The 17,831-nt window shown below is 49.1% G+C and overlaps 1 protein-coding gene across 1 annotated transcript; it reads right to left on the minus strand.

The window, feature by feature from the left end:
* Positions 1-1,108: 1,108 nt before the first annotated feature.
* On the minus strand, positions 1,109-17,556 carry CEACAM19 (CEA cell adhesion molecule 19). Its single transcript, XM_049902421.1, has 9 exons — positions 17,373-17,556; positions 17,171-17,266; positions 15,622-15,990; positions 6,194-6,344; positions 5,618-5,701; positions 3,784-3,830; positions 2,618-2,700; positions 1,956-2,015; positions 1,109-1,162 (listed from the first exon to the last, which is right to left on the minus strand). Exons 1-9 carry the CDS (start codon positions 17,554-17,556, stop codon positions 1,109-1,111), a joined length of 1,128 nt encoding a protein of 375 aa, XP_049758378.1.
* Between the last annotated feature and the right edge of the window lie 275 nt (positions 17,557-17,831).

Raw genomic sequence — 17,831 nt, forward strand, 5'->3', positions numbered from 1 at the left:
GGAAGAACTGTATCCTGAGTGTTCCTCAACCTGAATTGTAACCTGTTCCTTCCCTAATAAACCCCATAATCGTGAGTATTATCCGAGTTCTGTGTGGCCATTGCAACGAATTATTGAACCCAGCAGAGAAGCAGAGAGTGCCGTGGGAGGGATGGTTGGTGTCAGAATCGGTAAAGATGGTGGAGAGAGAAGGCATGTCTGACCTCTGCCTCATAGAAACCAGCCTTGGGCTGTTGATCTTGAGTCTCCTTTCCCCTTGTGAAGTTATGGGAGGTCAGACATCTCCCCCAAGCTGATTTTACAGAGGGGTTAGAGTGGCTGCAGAGTCCCTGGCTGGTGCAAACGGTTAATGCACTCAGCTGCTAGCCAAAAAGTTGGAAGTTCAAGTCCACCCAGAGGCACCTTGGAAAAAAGTCCTGGCAACCTACTCCTGAAAAATCAGTAATTGAAAAACCTATGGAGCACAGTTCTACTCTGACACACGTGGGGTCACCCTGAGTTGGAGTTGAGTCCATGGCAACTGGTTTGGAGGTGGTGGAGCAAAGAAGGTTCCGGCAGCTGTGGAAACTTGCCTGAGCTGTCATCTGGGGCCACAGGTCTGTGATGCCAGGCCTCCCTTCCACGTGCCTTATCCCCTGGGGCCTGCATGACCTGGCTGACTTGTCCCTGGGGAGAAGGGGCTTTTGGAGTCCCGGAGGTGACTGGTAGGGTGGGGGTGGGGCACCGTGGTCAGACAGCTGAGAGCCCAGCCAAGTGGGTGCCTGTGAGGTCTGGTTAGAGGCAGGCCCGAGACCATCTCCCTCACCCCCAAATATCTAGATGGGGGGTCACTTTGAGGCGGGAGGATGCAAGAACCTACTTTTCCCAGGTACGTGGTCTGGGCTAGGTTTGCTGAAGGAACAGACTCAAGGGGGTGGTCATACACTTGGGGGGTGAGTAAAGAGCTGGGCCGACAGTCTCATGTCCCCCACCAGGGACACCTGCCGCGATGCTGTCCGTCCCCACACTTGGCCTACTGGGTGTCTGCAGTCTGTTTTCTGTAGGCCTGAGGCCCCCAGGGGAGGGCTGAAGGTAGTCTTCTCCTGGTCTGGCCTGGCCAGGGACCCCTTCAAGGGGCTGGCACCAGCTGGCAGTAAGGGGCAGGGTCGGGATTTAGCAGGTCCTAGGAGGTGGGGGAGGGGAAGAGAGAGAGGAATGATTATTTGGGGGTGAGAATGGGAGGGAGACAGAGAGAGGCCAAGTCAGAGACTGAAAGAAACAGAGGGAAGACACAGAGATGGAGTGGAAGACCAAGACTGAAAGAGAGGGAGGTACCGTGACAAGGAAGATTCTGGAAGAGCCAGAAAAAGGAGTGGACACAGAGTGACAGAGACGATGAGAGGGGAGAGACAAAGACACAGAAATGGAGGGAGACAGACAGAGAAGGGGAAAAACAAAGATCTGTAAAGAGACTCAGAGAAAGAGCTAGGGAGAGAAAGATTAAAGACATAGAAAAAGAGAGACAGAGAAAAAGCCATAGAGAGACCCCACTCAAGGGGCAGAGAAGCACACACGGACAGAAGGACAGATGGAGACAGAGACATAGGAAGAGACAGGGCAGACAGGAGGGGTTGGAGAGGTGAGACCCAGGCCCAGAAGTGGGCCCCTGCCATGGGTCCGACCCTGGCCTGGAACCGCTGTGTAACCAGGGCAAGCCTCTCCCTCTCTCCAGGGCTCGGTTCCTCCTGTGCAAGTTCAAGGTCATGGGTCCCTCTTACAAGGGAGGAAACTGCAGTCCCCTGAGGGGAGAGGACTTGCCCACTGGCTTTTAGTAAGGCTGTGACCAGGGAGCCAGAGAACTTGAGAGGGGGGAGAGGTGAGAACAGTGTCCCCCACCTCCCTGAGCCCCTTCCCACCCAAGCTCCCAAATCCATGAAGGCCCCGACACCCCCCTGCCAACACACACAGCTCCACACCTGGTAGTGATGGTTCTCAGGCTCCAGCTCTGGCTGCATGGGTGGGGGCAGGGGTGGGGGCTGTGGAGAAAGAACACAAGTGAGCCAGGCTCCCCATGCGTTCCAGCCTTTGACCTTTGGCATGAGACAGACCTGGACTCGAATTCCCCATCGTCCACTCTCTGACTATGTGGCCCCTGGGGAAGGGAATTAACTTCTTTGGGCCTCAGTGTTCCCCTCAGACTGATGGGCGAGGGCACTGGCTTTATCCGGCTTTGTCCAGTAGCCTGTTAATTTCTCAGCCTCGCCCTTTCTTGATCTTTGACCCCCTCAACACCTTTGTCTCTAAGCTTTTAGCCTTAGTTTTGTAAGTTTCTGGTTTTATTTCATTTAAGTAACTTCTTTTTATCAACTTTTCCCCCTAATTATAAGAGGAACATCTGCTCGGTGTAGAAAAGCAGACACTTTCACAAGAGAAAATAAAACCGCCCGCCATCCTTCACACTCCAGAGGCAAATGCTGTTTATATTTTGCTGCTTCCTTCCAGTCTTTTTTCCTGATGATTTTTAAAATACGGGGCATCCTGTGAGAGTGGTAAGTTCCGAACTGTGGGTCAGGGCACGGCAGCAAACTCTGAGGGGAACCTGTCGGAAGAGGGGTTTAGAGCAGAAGGTGGGACTCACCAGGGTGGAGTTCATTAGCCCTGTGTCACTGAGGGGGGACACCAGGAGGCCTGGAGATGGCATCACCTCGTAGATGTTGTCACCTGAAGTGGGGGATAAGGGGAGGTACTAGCTGACAGATGGCCCACAGGCCCATTCTGGTTGTCTCACAGCATTCATTCAATGAACATTCTTACAAACCCCTCTTCTTGCCCAGCCCTGTGCTGGGGACACATGGGTGATGAGATAGCCCTGGCGCTGCCCTCCTAGGCCTCACAGTCCATTGGGGAAAGACAGACCCGCCCTCAGACAGTGACCACCCAGAGTGAGGTGGGCTGGGACAGGGGAGCTCAGAGGGGGCGCCTGACCCAGCCTGAGGAAGTCAGGGAGGGCTTCCTGGAGATGGGGATTCTGGAAAGAGAAGTGAGAGCTATTCAAAGGCAGGTGAGGAAATAACTCGTGCAGAGGTCTGGCGTGTGGAGGCCTGGCGGGGGGTGGGGGGCCGGGGTGAAGAGAGAGAGAGAGAGAGAAACTGCTGTGTTTGAGGAACTATGCTTTGTTTGGTCTGTCTGGATAAAAATGGTAATTTTTTTTTTGCAGTGGATGTTACACGTGGGTGACAAAGCCAGGGAAGACAGTGGGGACCAGTTCTTGAGAGCTATGTTAAGAAGCCTGAACTTTGTTTCAAGGGCACTGGGGAGCCATGGAGGATGTTTGTGTAGAGGAGAGCGAGGGCCAGAGTTTTAGAAGGATCCTTGCCCAGGGTTTGGAGGCAAGCCTGGAGGCCAGGAGACCATCAAGGAGCTGGGTGAGGGACCTGAGGGATGGAGCCTGGATTGGGCCGTGGCCAGTGGGGGAGGACCAAGGTCTGTGCTGGAGACAGGACCTGGAACCTGATGGGCTGGGGTGGTAGGGGCTGTGGGACAGGGAGCCTCAGGTGTGGCCCAGGTGACTGTGGGTGAAGAGATGGCAGGGTGCCAGTCACTGAGAAGAGGAGGCAAAGTAGGTTTACGGTGGGCACTAATGCCCTCAGGTTGTGGGCTGAGACTGGGGAGCCCCAGAGAGGTCTAGGCAGGGCCTGCAATTGGCCCCTGACTGGGCGAGAACAAGGGGTCTGTGGTTATGGGAAGAAAAGGAAGGAGCAACATAGGGGGGGCTGGGTAGTGAGATTTGGAGTCCCCACTTACCAGTGTTAAAACTTGGGCTCAGCTCTGGCTTCTCTGTATGGGTCATCCTGGGGGCACAGGGAGGGACCTGGTGTTAGAAACTGGCAGGTGGGTAGAGAGAGAAAAGCTGGAAAGCCCACCAGGCCACAAAGAGCTAGGTGGGCCTGCTTTAGGGTGAACCAAGACTTGTCCCATCCCAGCCTCTTCTCCCATAATCCTTAACCACATAGCCCTTCCTCAGTATCCCTAAACCAACAAACCAAACCCATTACCACTGAGTCGATTCTGAATCACAGTGACTATTGGAGAGAGTAGAACTGCCCCATAGGATTTCCAAGGCTGTAATCTTTACAGAAGCATGCTGCCACATGTTTCTCCCACCGAGCGGCTAATAGGTTCGAATCACTGACCTTTCAGTTAGCAGGTGAGTGCTTAACCACTAACTCACCAGGACTCCTTTCAGTTTCCTGAGCGGCCACGTTATGCCAGTGAACTAGATTTCTCAAACGTCACCATTTACACAGACCACCTAAACGAGTCTGCTCCATCGACCCATGTTATGGTTTCCTTAACCTTTCTCTTTCCTTTCAATTTCTGTCTTGTTGAGAGTTTTTGTCACAAAAGGGTGTTGAATTTTGTCAAATGCCTTTTCTGCATTGATTGACATGATCAAGTGGTCCTTTTCCTTTGCTATCGTTAATACAAATATGGTGTATTACATTGATTGGTTTTCTAATGTTGAGCCATCCTTGCTTTCCTGGGATAAATTCCATTTGAGCATCCTTTTAATATGTTTTTGAATTTGTTTGTTAGTATTTTGTTGAGTATTTTTGCTTCAATATTCATAAGAGATACTAGTCTGCAGTTTTCTTGTAGTTTCTTCATCTGGTTTTTGGTATCAGAGTAGTGCCAGCCTCATAGAACAAGGTAGGAAGTATTCCCTCCTCTTTTATTATTTGGAAAAGTTTAAGTAAGGCTGGAGTCACTTCTTCTCTACATGTTTGGTAGAATTCCCCAGTGAAGTCATCTGGTCCAGGACTTTTCTTTGATGGGAGGTTTTTTTTTTTTTTTTAATTAAAATATTTTATTGTGTTTTGGTTAAAGTTTACACAAAAAATTGGGTTTCCATTTAACAGATTCTACACAATTTGTTCAGTGACATTGGTTACATTTTTCACAGCTTGTCAACTTTCTCATTTCTATTCTGGTTGTTCTGTTTCCATTAATCTAGTTTCCCCATCCCCTTGCCTTCTCTTCCTTACTTCTAAGTAAATGTTGATGAAAGGGAGCACAATACTCATGGATGATATTGTTTATGAGCCAATCTGTTATTTAGTTAAAAGATGACCTCATGGAATAGTTTTGGTTCAAGGTTTAAAGAATATCTCAGGGTGACAGTCTTGAAGAGTCCTCAGTCTCAACTAGTTCAGTAAGTCTAGACTTTTTAAGAATTTGAGTTCTGTTCCACATTTTGCTCCCATACTGCCAAGATCCATCTATTGCGTTCCTGATCAGAACAGTCAGTAGCGGTAGCCGGGCACCATCTAGTTCTTCTGGTTTCAGGATAGATGAGGTTGTGGTTCATGTAGGCTTTTAGTTCTTTGGACTAGTTTCTTCTCTGAGTCTTTGGTTTCCTTCTTTCTCTTTTACTTTGGATGCATAGAGATCAATAGTTGTGTCTTAATTTTGGGAGGTTTTTGATTACTGATTTAATGTTTTCACTTGTTATGGGTTAACCATTCTTTTTAAATTGACTCATTTGAATGGTCTTATTTAAAAAGTACACTCAACATCCTAATTCACTAAATCCAGAAAATTCATTAATTCACTAAACAAATATTTAAGGAGCACTGACCATGGGCTGGGTATTGTTGCAGGCACTGGGGACACAGCTGGGACCAGGACTGACAAAGACCTCTGGCCTCCTGGAGGGGACATTCTAGTGGGGAGAGAGAAAGAGAGAATTTGAATCAGTGATACCCAGTATAATGTCAGGGAGCAAAAACTACTGTGAAGGAAAATGAAGAAAAGGAGAGGGGCAGAAGAGGAGGGGAGTGCCTGAAGTTTCAAATAGGATGGTGTGGGAAGCCTCACCAAGAAGGTGACATTTAAGCAAAGACCTGAGCTGGGGAGGGGTCGAGCTATGCAGAAATCATGGGAACCCCTGGATCCAGCCATACCTGAAGGCAATCAGTTATGTAGAACAAACAAAAAACTTTCATTTTTTGTAAGCCAGTTTAAGGCTAGGTTATCTGTCCCTTGCAATGCAGAATTATGTCTAAGGCATATGGAAAGATTCTTTTCACCTCAGGGGTCCCGGGATTCAAATAGATTGTGTATGAATCAGAGGACATGACTTGTGGAAGAATCAATGGGGCCTGAGAAGTGGATGAGGAAACACAAAGGAAGGAGAGGCCTGGTGCTCCCATACCTGTGGTTCTGGCCCTTGCAACCTCTTGTCACCAGGAAATAGGCAAGGCTGCCGATGACGAGGCCCCCAGCAACAAGAGATCCAATGATGATGGCAGCCACGATCCCGATATTCACAGATGAGTGTGCACTAAGCAGCTTCTGCTGCTGTTCTGAGGAAGACAGAGGACCATGGGATGACTTTTGAGGGCTCCCTACTTCCACTGCACCAATGACTAGCCTTACTGCACCAGTGACCACCCATGCTGCACCAGCGACTACCTATACTGCCCCAGTGACTACCCATACTGCCCCAGTGACTACCCATACTGCCCCAGTGACTACGCATACTGTCCCAGTTGAGGCAGGCGGCCTAGAGCCCAACACTTCTGAGAGACACCTGCTCTGGCGCATCCTCCTACGCCTAAGGGAATAGGCTATGCATTCTTCTAAACCTGACCTTGACACGATAGCTATAAAATGGGCTAAAAACTGTCCTTGACAAGATAACCACAGAACAGCCATAGTGGGCTCCAACTGGTCTTAGCAGGCTTCCCATTAGCTCATTAAGTGCAAAATACATATAAACACTCAGCCAGAGAATCACACTCTTGTCTACCCCAAGCCCTGAGTGCCTGCCCCAAGGTCAATCCTGAATACTCATGATGAATTTGCATTTCCTTGTCTGCTCTCTGTAAAAGCCTACCTCCTCATGCTGCCTGCCATCAGCCTTGAAGGCAGCAGCCCTGATTGCTCCTTTCCTTGTACAATGAAATAAAAGCATCTTTCTGATCTCCCAACCTGGCCTCTTGTTTATTGGGTGTAACAAGTCACGCGGAGCAAAACCTGGGGTTTTCACCCTGCAAACACAGTGACTACCCATACTGCACCAGCGACTACCCATACTGCACCAACAACTAGCATTGCACGAGTGACTACCCGTAGACACTGGTGAGGGGTTTTATATTTCCAGCCCTGAGCTTTCTCCTGGATGCCTCCTGGGTGTCCAACAGCCTGTGATACTGCTGCACATAAGTCTCAGCCTGTCCCAGATGAAACTACTTGGCTCTCCACTGCCCCCAAATCTGTTTTCCTAGGACTTCCTACCACCCTCAGTACATCCAAAGTCTGCCTTCTAATGCCTTCCACATCCTGCCAGCTCACTTTGTCCCACCTCAAAACCAAAAAGAGCAAACTCATTGCCATTGAGTCAATTCCAACTCATAGCAACTCCCTGTGACAGAGTAGGACTGCTCCATAGGATTTTCTTGGCTGTAATCTTTATGGAAGCAGACTGGCAGGCCTTTCTTCCGTGTGCCGCTGGATGGATTTGAAGCCCCAATCTTTAGGTTAGTAGTCCAGCGCAAACCGTTTGCTCCACCCAGGGACCTCTTTTCCCACCTCAGTTGATGATGATTCCCTTCATCCACAGAAAGGATGAGGCTCCGGGCTGTTTTGTGGGGGACATAGAGGGCTTGCAGGATTCTCAAATGCGACATGCTGTATTTGGGACCAACCCTACCTGACTTTCAGCACAGGGACCTCTCAGCCTTGAATTTCAAGCTGGATGCCTGCTTCCAGGAAATGCCAAGTGTGAAGGGTGTTATGGATTGAATTGTGTCCCCCCACAATATGGGTTATAAATCCTAACCCCCATACCTGTGGTTGTCATCCCATTTGGGAATGGGTTTTCTTTGTTACGTTAATGAGGCAGTATTAGCTTAGGGTGTTTCTTAAATCAATCTCTTTTGAGGTATAAAAGAACAGATTAAGCAAGCAAGTACAAACAGGGAAAGATAGACTCCACGTGATTGCCAAGGAACCAGGAAGAGAAGCTGAAAAGAGACAAGGACCTTCCCCCAGAGCGGACAGAGAAAAAGAGCCTTCCCCTAGATCTGGCACCCTGAATTCGACTTCTAGCCTCCTGCTATGAATTGAATTGTGTCCCCCAAAATGAGTATCAACTTGGCTAGGTCATAATTCCCGATATTGTGTGATTGTCCACCATTTTGTCATCTGATGTGATTTTCATATGTGTTGTAAATCCTACCTCTTTGATGTTAATGAGGCAGGATTAGAGGCAGTTATGTTAATGAGGCAGGACTCAATCTACAAGATTAGGCTGTGTTTTAAGTCAGTCTCTTTTGAGATATAAAAGAGAGAAGTGAGCAGAGAGACAAGGGGACCTCATACCACCAAAAAGGTAGCACTGGGAGCATAGTGTGTCCTTTGGACCAGGGGTCCCTGAGCTGAGAAGCTCCTAGACCAGGGGAAGATTGATGGCAAGGATCTTCCCCCAGAGCCAACAGAGAGAGAAGCCTTTCCTTGGAGCTGGCACCCGGAATTTGGACTTCTAGCCTCCTAGACTGTGAGAGAATAAATTTCTCTTTGTTAAAGCCATCCATTTGTGATATTTCTGTCATAGCAGCACTAGATAACTAAGACAAAGAGCTTTGGTGGAGAAGAGCAAGATAGTTACAGAACTATGGGGCTGGGGTTATTGTCCCGTTTTATGACTGACACAATGGAAAGGCTCACAATCTGTAAAATGGGCTGATTATAATTCTTACCTCATTGGGTTATGGGATGATATTAGCAGGTGCCTGTGCACAGTAAGCATACAATCCATTTAATGATTATTTGTTGCCATCAAGTCAACTCCGACTCTTGACGACCTTACGTACAACAAAATGAAACGTTGCCCAGTCCTGCATCATACTCATAGTCATCAACATGTCGAGTCCATCTTTGCAGCTACTGCGCCAATCCATCTTACTGAGAGTCTCCCACACTCTCGCATGCCCACTTCACCAAACATTTCCTCCTCTAGCAACTGATTCCCTCCTGATGACGTGTGCAAAGCAAGCAAGTCAGACAATGCTCTGTTGTGATCCATAGCGTTTTCATTGGCTAAGTTTTGGAGCAGATTGCCAGGCCTTTCTTCCTAGTCTTTCTTAGTTTGGAAACTTGCTGACAACGGTCCATTATGGGTGACCTGCTGGTATTTGAAATACTGGTGGCATAGCTTCCAGGATCACAACAATCCACCAAAGTATGAAAAACTGACAGACAGGTGGAGGATTTAACCATTCTATTCCTTTTTTTATTCCTATTATTGCGTCATTGCTATTTTATTTTGCTTTTATGTTCTCCAACAATGCCTAAGTCACTGAGTCAATCAGGACTCAAGCCCACAGGTGGGTGAGTCTGGAAGGGTCGTGTTTGAATCCTGACTCTGGCACTGGTAAACTGCGGGATTTTCTGAACCTCACTTTCCTGCTCTGTAAATCGAAAGAAAGTAGCATCTGCTCACAGGGCTGCTATGACGATTAATTTTTGCCTTCTATTTTGGAGACCAGGGTTCTAGTCCCAGCTAATACACCATATGCGCTGCCACCACCCATCTGTCAATGGAGGGTTGTGTGTTGCTATGATGCTGAACATGTTTCAGTGGAGCTTCCAGATTAGGATAGACTAGGAAAAAAGGCCTGGCGATCTACGTAAGAAAATCAGCCAGTGAAAGCCCGATGGTTCACAATGGTCATATTTGCAACTGATCATGGGGAAGGTGCAAGACTGGGCAGTGTTTCATTCCATTGTGCATGGCGTTGCCATGAGTTGGGGGTGACTCAACGGCAGCTAGCAATAACAACAACAACAACCCAACAAAAGTGGCCAGCTGGCAGGGATAAAAGTAACTTCAGAGCTCCCAGTCCACCGGAAGGGGGCTGCTCCCTGGCTCGAGCCCACAGCGGCTACTGGGGCATGTCATCTCTGAGCTTCCAGGTTTCCCATTTAAGAGAACTCTGTATGTGAAACTGCCCAGTGTGTCAATGTTGGCAGCAAGGTCACTATCTTGTTTGGTCAATGTGGTGCTTTAAGACCAATTGGAATGAGCTGTCCACGCAGGAGGCTGCAAAGGAAGCTCGAAAATGGTACTCTTTATTTTGGGAATGGCTTCTGCCCAGCTGAAGCCCCAGGGCTTCTGTTCCGGGCACTAAGGAGGTGCCATGTCCTCTCACAGCTAAGAGAGATAAAGCATTCTCTCCTGGTACACAGCAGGTGTTCCATTATTGGTCCCAATTTTTTCCTTCTCATCTCACCTATTGCTGTTGGTAGTTGCAATCAAGTTGATCTGGACTCATGGTGACCCCATTTGTGCAGAGTAGAACTGTACTCCATAGGGTTTTCCAGACTGTGACCTTTTGGGAAGCAGAGTGCCAGGCCTGTCTTCTGAGGAGCCTCTGTGTGGGTTCGAATTGCCAACCTTTTGGCTAGTAGTTGAGCACTTAACCTTTTGCATCACCTAGGGATGCCCTATTCCACATATACGGGGCTGAATTTGGGGCCTCGACGGCCCTCAAATGTTCACAAACCATGCAGACCTTCTATCACTAAGTGCCCTGGCAGCTCAGGAGACCCACTCTGACGTAGACGCCCTCAGCCCCTTCCCTAATTCCAAGGAGTTCAGGCTCCACTTCGCCATTCCTCTTCTCCTGCTGTTGTTAGATGCCACAGAGTTGAGTCGAGTTGACTCATAGCAACCTTATGGGAAACAACAGAACAGTGCTCAGTCCTGCTCCATCTTCATGATTGTCGGTATTTTTCAGCCCATTGTTGTGGCTATGATGTCAATCCATCTTCACCGACACTCTGTTTTAGTAAAAGAAGCCCTGGTGCCACAGTGGTTAAGCCCTTGGCTGCTAATTGAAAGGCTGGCTGTTTGAACCCACCAGTGGTTCCGAGGGAGAAAGATGTGGCATTCGACTTCCATAAAGATTACAGCCTTGCAAACCCTACGGGGCAGTTCTACTCTGTCCTATAGGGTCGCTATGAGTCAGAATTGACTTGACGGCAACGGGTTCTACTTTACTAACCATGATGTCCTTTTCTAACACTGAATCTTTCCTGATGACATGTTCGAAGTAAGTGAGCCAAAGTCTTGCCATCTTTGCTTCTAAGGAGGATTCTGGTTGTATTTCCTCTAAAAGGGATTTGTTCGTTCTTCTGGCAGTCCATGGTATATTCGATATTCTTAGGCAACGCCGTAATTCAAATGCATCACTTCTTCTTCAGTCTTCCTTTTTCACTGCCCAGTTTTCGCATGCATATGAGGCAACTGAAAATACCAAGGCTTGGGTCAGGCGCACCTTAGTCGTTAAAGTGACATCTTTGCTTTTTAGTGCTTTAAAGGGAACTTTTGCAGCAGATTTGCCCAATGTAGTATGTTGTTTGGCTTCTTGACTGTGGCTTCCATGGATGTTGATTATTGATCCAAGAAGAATGAAATCACTGACAAGTTCAGTTTCTTCGCCACGTTCCTTTGAGCTGAATGGATTTGCTTCTCTACTACCTGAGCTCAATCCATCTGGAAACAAAGGCAGCTCCCTGTCCCTCTTGCTAGCTGCTCTCTAGGTGGCACGGGTCCCTTTCTGCTTCCTTAGGAGCCTCGGCAGAGGCAGCCAGGGTTGAGAAAGAACCAGGCGGCAGAGGGTGTCAGGAACACGGACTTGCGCATCATCCAGACTCAAATGGAGCCTTACCTTCCACCCCCCTTCTGAGCTGCTCATTGTTGGGCTGGGGGTTCCCCTCTCTGGGCCTTGGTTTACTCCTCTGTAAAATGGGATCATAGGTATCATAGGTGTGGTGCAGTGAATTGTTGATTATAACCCTTCTAGCCATGGTCTTTTAACTCTCAGAAAATGAGGGTGGAATGAGTGAGGTCAGCAAAATGCTTAGCTTGGAACACCTGACATATAGTCGGCACTCCATAGAAGACACTCCCACAAAATGACTGGGTGGGATGATGTAAATAAGGTGCACGGCCCACTAAAGGGATTGGACAGTTGACTAATGCAAAAAGGTACATGGAACCCGTGGCATCACTAGGGTTGGTGTCAGCCAGTGGGGTAACTCATGGTGTCACCCCCCTCATGGACCTCCTCCTATATCAGACCATGCAGAATCCTTGGTAATGTTTTTTGTACTAATGTGACTCGTAAATTGTAATTTCTGTATATTACCGAATGTAATGTTTTTTTTTGTTTTTAATGGCAATAGTAGTGACATAAACATCTAGCAAAATTAAAGCTACACCTTTAAATTACAATGGCATAAGCACAGTCTAAATGGATTTATATTTACATAGTTTCATGTGGTTCAAGTGAAAATTTGGTAAGAAAACAATAGAATTCAAAGTAAAAACGTTCAAGACTACATCAAAATTATGTTCATTTTGATGTTAAACTTTACCGTTACATGAGGTAGCTGTGCAGTGAATTACTTAATATGGCCCTTCTAGCTACAGTCTCTGACTCACACACAATGATTGACAGTGACTATGCAAATAAGGCATATGGAACGCTAACGAGGGGATCGGTCAGTTTTGCCAACCCACCAGGCTTCAAATGAGCCATCCCAGAGGCAGGAAGAGGATCTCACCACCACCAAGAAAGAAGAGCCAAGAGTGGAGCTCATCCTTTGGACCTGGGATCACTTCTCTGAGAAAAGCTCCTGGCACCAGCCGGAGACCGGCAGGAGACGGCATGGTGGGCTTCCCAGACCCACGGGTGGGCTTCCCAGACCCATGGAGTGAAAGCTCATGGAGTGAGAAAGCTGAGTGCCTTGGGCAGGAGGCTTGCTGGTGTGGAATAGGGTGCCTCTGGGCACTCAGTAGAGCTAGATTTGCCGACCCACGGAGCTAGAGCTGAGAGCCTTTGGGCCGAGGCTTACTGGCAGAGTGGGGTGCCTCTGGGCACTTGTTGGCAAAGCTAAAAGCGCTTTGTAACACTTGCCCCAGCAGGGCAGAGGCCAAGGACCAGAGAGAGGCGTGCCTGCAGGCACCGCTGATTAGAGCCCCTCCTGATCAAAGAACTGTATCCTGAGCATTTCTGAACCTGAATTACAACCTGTTACTTCCCTAGTAAACCACATAACTGTGAGTATGGTCTGTGAGGTCTATGTGGCCATTGTGACAAATTATCAAACCCAGCAGAGAAGTAGAGGGGACAGCTTTAAGTGGGAAGGACTGGCTGGTGTCAGAATTGCTGGTGTCAGGCTTCTGGCTGGTGTCAGAATCGCTGAAAAGGTTGGAGGGTGGAGGTATGTCTGACCTCCACTTCAAAGGAATCAGCCTTGGGCTGATGTCGATCTTGATTCTCTTCCCCTCCCCCCTGAAGTTAGAAGCCCTCTGATGCCATGCCATTTTTACAATAAGGTTCTTGTGGGGCTGGAATGAGTGAGGTCAGCAAAAGGCTCAGCTTGGAGGTGCCTGACATGTAGTCAGTGCTTCATAGATAGGAGATGTTGTTAACAATTTTTCAAGGGTCTGTTCCACAAACATTTGTTGAGTGCCTAGCATGTGCCAAGGAGCCCTTGCGTGGCAAAAACGACTCAGTGCTTGGCTACTAACCGACATGTTGGCAGTTTGAATCCACCCAGAGGTGCCTTGGAAGAAAGGCCTGGCAATCTACTTCCAAAGGTCACAGCCCTCGAAAACCCTAAGGAGCCCAGTTCCACCCTGAAACACACGGGGTCTCCATTAGTCAGAACGGACTCAACAGCAACTGGTTTGGTTTTTTAAATGTGTGCCAGGCGTCCCCTGGTGGTGCAATCGGTTAACGTGCTCAGCTGCTAACTGAAGGGCTGAAGGTTTGAGTCCATGCAGAGGTACCTCGGAAGAAAGGCCTGGTGATCTACTTTCAAAAGGCACAGCTGTTGAAAACCCCGTGGAGCACAGTTCTACTCTGACACACGTGGATGGGGTCACCACGAGTTGGAATTAACTCGATGGCACTTTTTTTTTTTTTACTGCGCCAAGCAATGTTCTAGGCACTGGAGCAGGAATGGTGAACAAGAATGATAATAAATATATATTATGATTTTTACTAGTGATGGCAGGCATTGAGTCCTTGTCACCTTCCCGGCCTGGCTCCCCAGGCCCTCATTCTCCCTCTCGTTTGTCCTACTTGATCCCACACCGTGGGCAAGGTGTGGATCCTTGACTCAAGGGAAGAAACCCACAGCCCGGGCTGGGCCAATCACATTCTCTCTTGGTTTCTCTGTCTGTCTGTCTCTGTCTCTCTGTCCAGTTCCCCTTCTCCCTCTCTCTGTATTTTGGAAGAAGAGATTCTGAATATGCAAAGAAGGCTGGGCTGAAACTCTGTTTAGCATCACAGTGGGACACCCTGGCCAGGGAGAGGAGAAAGGAACCCAGAACAGTGTCTAGTGCAGGAATGGCGCCCCCTGGAGGGGAAGGGAGCATCATGCTTTTCCCACAACACCCCCATGTCCCACCAGGCCCTGCTGGGCTCCCCACCCACCCGTTTACTCTACAGTGTGTCTGGCCCTGTCCTAGACTCTGAAGAGAAGAAAGCTGTGAACCAGACAGAAAGCTGGCTCTCCTGGAGCTGACATCCAGGGGCTGCAGGTGGGGCTCCACAAGGTGCCCCACACTTTGAGCCAATTGGAGAAAGCTCCTAAGGAAATTTGTTAAGTGCTCCGCTACTAACTAAAGGGTTGATGGTTCAAATCCACCCAGAGGTGCCTTGGAAGAAAGGTCTGGCAACCTGCTTTCGAAATACCACAGTCACCGAAAACCCTGTGGAGCACAGTTCTACTCTGAAACACATGGGGTCACCATGAGTAGGAATCGCCTTGATGACACTGGAGTTTTTGTTTCCTGTCATTGCAGCCTGAGCCTGAGTTTGAGCGTGTCATCTGGCCCAGGCCTCCAGAGGTGCCTCTCCCTGCTCTCCTGCTGAGCCATGCTGGCCTCCTGCCAGCTGTGCTCAAGGGCCCAGAGCTTCCTGCCACGGGCCCCTGCACAGGCTGAGCCCTCTGCTGGACCCTCCCTCAGCTGCTGTTTCCTGTCGTTAGAACAGCCACTCATCCTTCAAGCCTTCCCAGGCAACCTCCCCTGAGACTCCAAACCAGTTGCCTTCAAATCGATCTCAAATCCTGGTGACCATGTGCCGGAGTAGGACTGTGCTCCGCGGGGTTTCAGTGGCTGCGATATTTTGAAAGCAGATTGTCAGAGCTTTCTTCCAAGACACTTCTGGGTAGACTTGAACCTCTAACCTTTCAGTTAGCAGCTGAGTATGTTAACTGTTTGTACCACCCAGGGACTCCAGGCATACAGCAGGTACTCAATAAATAGTTGACCGATCAATGCATGTGAGGAGTACCTGATACAAGGCATTCCCCAGGGACGGGCTCCATGTCTGACATAAGGAGGCATTCCATAGATATTTTATTTGTTAATTAATGCACCTGAGGATTAAACAATATTTTGTATCTTCCCACCTGGAACACAGTAGGTGCTCAATTAATACATGTTGAATGGATGAATGAGAGGATCAATGAGATGGTGTTTGCACAGGACCTGGCACAAATGGTAGGTGCTCAGGGTGTCTTAGCCCCCCACTTCCTCCCTTGACCCCCAACACTCACCAGACACCCGGACCTCGGTCTTGGCCTTCATGGTCCAGGAGGGGTTGATGGTGACGGCCACCTGGTAGATGCCACTGTCGCTGGGCTGGGCACGGCGCAGCAACATGGAGCCGTTGGCGAAACCAATGATGTCGCGCTGCCGCATGGCACTGCCATCCCTCTGGGGCCGCTGTAGCCCTGGAATGTAGGAGAACAGCATTGTGCTGCCGGAGGTCTCCTCCCCCTGGTACCAGTTGAAGTCCTGGAAGGTGCCTGGGATGCCCTGGACCGACAGGAGGAGGTCCTGGTCCTTTAGAGGCTGCTCTGGAATCTTCTGGATGTGGAGGGCCGCCTGGGAGCTTTGGAGGGTCCAGAGGGCCAGGATTGAGGCTGTGGGGAGGGACAGGGGAGGCCTGAGGTTGGGAATGTCAAACAGGGACTGCAGTGTTCTCCTCCTTATAGGCCCTCCGGGGGCTGTTCATTGGAAACAGTGCTGGAATTGATTAGTGATGTCTGCCCCAGGTACAGAACATAGGCATGAATGCCACAGATTTGTCCTTCTACTGGCCCAGAAGGTGTCTCTGCGCTGAGGTGCCATGTGGTTTGCTTCTAAACACTTTGGACTCTCTGAATTCATTAATTTGTTTATTCAGTCAGTTGTTCAACCAATACTGGTTGACGTTAGCTGCCGTCGAGTTAGCCCTGACTCATGGCGACCCCATGCACAATGGAATGAAATGCGACCCAATCCTGTACCATCCCCATGATCGGTTGCAGATTGGACAGTGTCCCCTGGGATCCATAGGGCTTTCATTGGCTGATTTTTGGAAGTAGATTGCCAGGCCTTTCTTCCTAGTCAGTCTTGGTCTGGAAGGTCCGCTGAAACCTGTTCGGCATCATAGCAACATGCAAACCTCCACTGACAGACAGTGGTCAGGTGTATAAATTATATGATACGATACCAGTCGTATATATTATATAGAATATGCTTATAAATTCCCTAGATTTCTAGGCACTGGGGATATAGTGGAAACCCTGGTGGCATAGTGGTTAAGAGCTGCAGCGACTAATCAAAAGGTCAACAGTTCGATTCCACCAGGCGCTCCTTGGAAATCGTATGGGGCAGTTCTACGCTGCCTTACAGGGTTGCTATGAGTCGGAATTGACTCGATGGCAGCTGTTTTTTTTTTTACAGGGATATAGCTCGGGAGAAAGATGTGACAATCTGCTTCTGTAAAGATTTACAACCTTGGAAACCCTGTGCGGCAGTAGTCTACTATGTCCTGTACGGTCAGTATGAGTCAGAATCAACTTGATGGCAATGGGTTTGGGATTTGGGGATATGGCAGGGAACCAAACACAAATATATTCCTGCCCTTAGAGTCCTGACATCCTAGAAAACTCCATAGATAAAATGGGGATGGTGTTGTGACTCTACCGCCCACTCCCTGCCCTCCACTCTAATAATTTCACCTTTCCTTACAATCTTTCCTCTCTTTCAAGAGGAAACTTCAGCTTCTGGGGCTGAGTCCCATCTTCTCCCCTCAGTCCTGGGTGGATGTCTCCTTACCTGGGAGCAGGAAGTCCTTGGAGTAGCAGCCCTGGGCTCTCGTGGAAATCTTCATCTTGGCGTCCTGTAGGAGGTCACAGGGACACCTGCTGGACACTGAGGTGGCAGAGGGGCTGAGCCCTGGCTGTCTGAAGTGGGTCAGCTCAGTGGGGACCCGGGGGGTGGCTCTGTGACATGGCCGAGGCCAACCCAGCCTCAGCACCCCCTTTCCACAGGCTCTGGAGGTTCCACCTGTGCTCCCTGGGTTGGAAGTGCAGGCACTGGTCGAACGAGTTTCCCGGGTGACTAAGGAACTCCTTGGGGCTTCCCAAAACTCCTCCCTTCACCCCTTCTTCTTTCCACTCAGCATGACTGTTGGTGACAACAGCAGTAATTACAACAGCCATCATGGCAGCCTCGAGTTGAGCAATCCCCCTGTGCCAGGCAGACCCAACACATACTACCTCATCCAGTATCCACCATACGCAACCGTTCCCATTTCACAGATGAGGAAACTGAGGCTTAAGGAAAAACAAGTCTACCAGTAGGTGGCAGAGGTGGGCCGTGACCCATGGCTAGTTCACTGTAAAGTTCTCAGTGTGGTTTTTCAAAAGCATCTCTCTATGCAATGATTCCTTCCCACTCACACTTCCTGTGCCCAGTCCTGTGCTGGGCTGTGCTG

Source organism: Elephas maximus, chromosome 11 (assembly GCF_024166365.1).
Source record: "Elephas maximus indicus isolate mEleMax1 chromosome 11, mEleMax1 primary haplotype, whole genome shotgun sequence".
NCBI lineage: Eukaryota > Metazoa > Chordata > Mammalia > Proboscidea > Elephantidae > Elephas > Elephas maximus.

Coding starts and splice junctions, on each gene's coding strand:
- CEACAM19 (XM_049902421.1), bottom strand. CDS start 17,556: ATGGCTGTTGTAATTACTGCTGTTGTCACCAACAGTCATGCTGAGTGG. Junction 3,831..5,617: donor GCAACAATACCCAGCCCATG/GTCAGTGCTCCT, acceptor CTGTGCCCCCAG/GATGACCCATACAGAGAAGC. Junction 2,016..2,617: donor GGCTAATGAACTCCACCCTG/GTGAGTCCCACC, acceptor CTTTCTCCACAG/CCCCCACCCCTGCCCCCACC.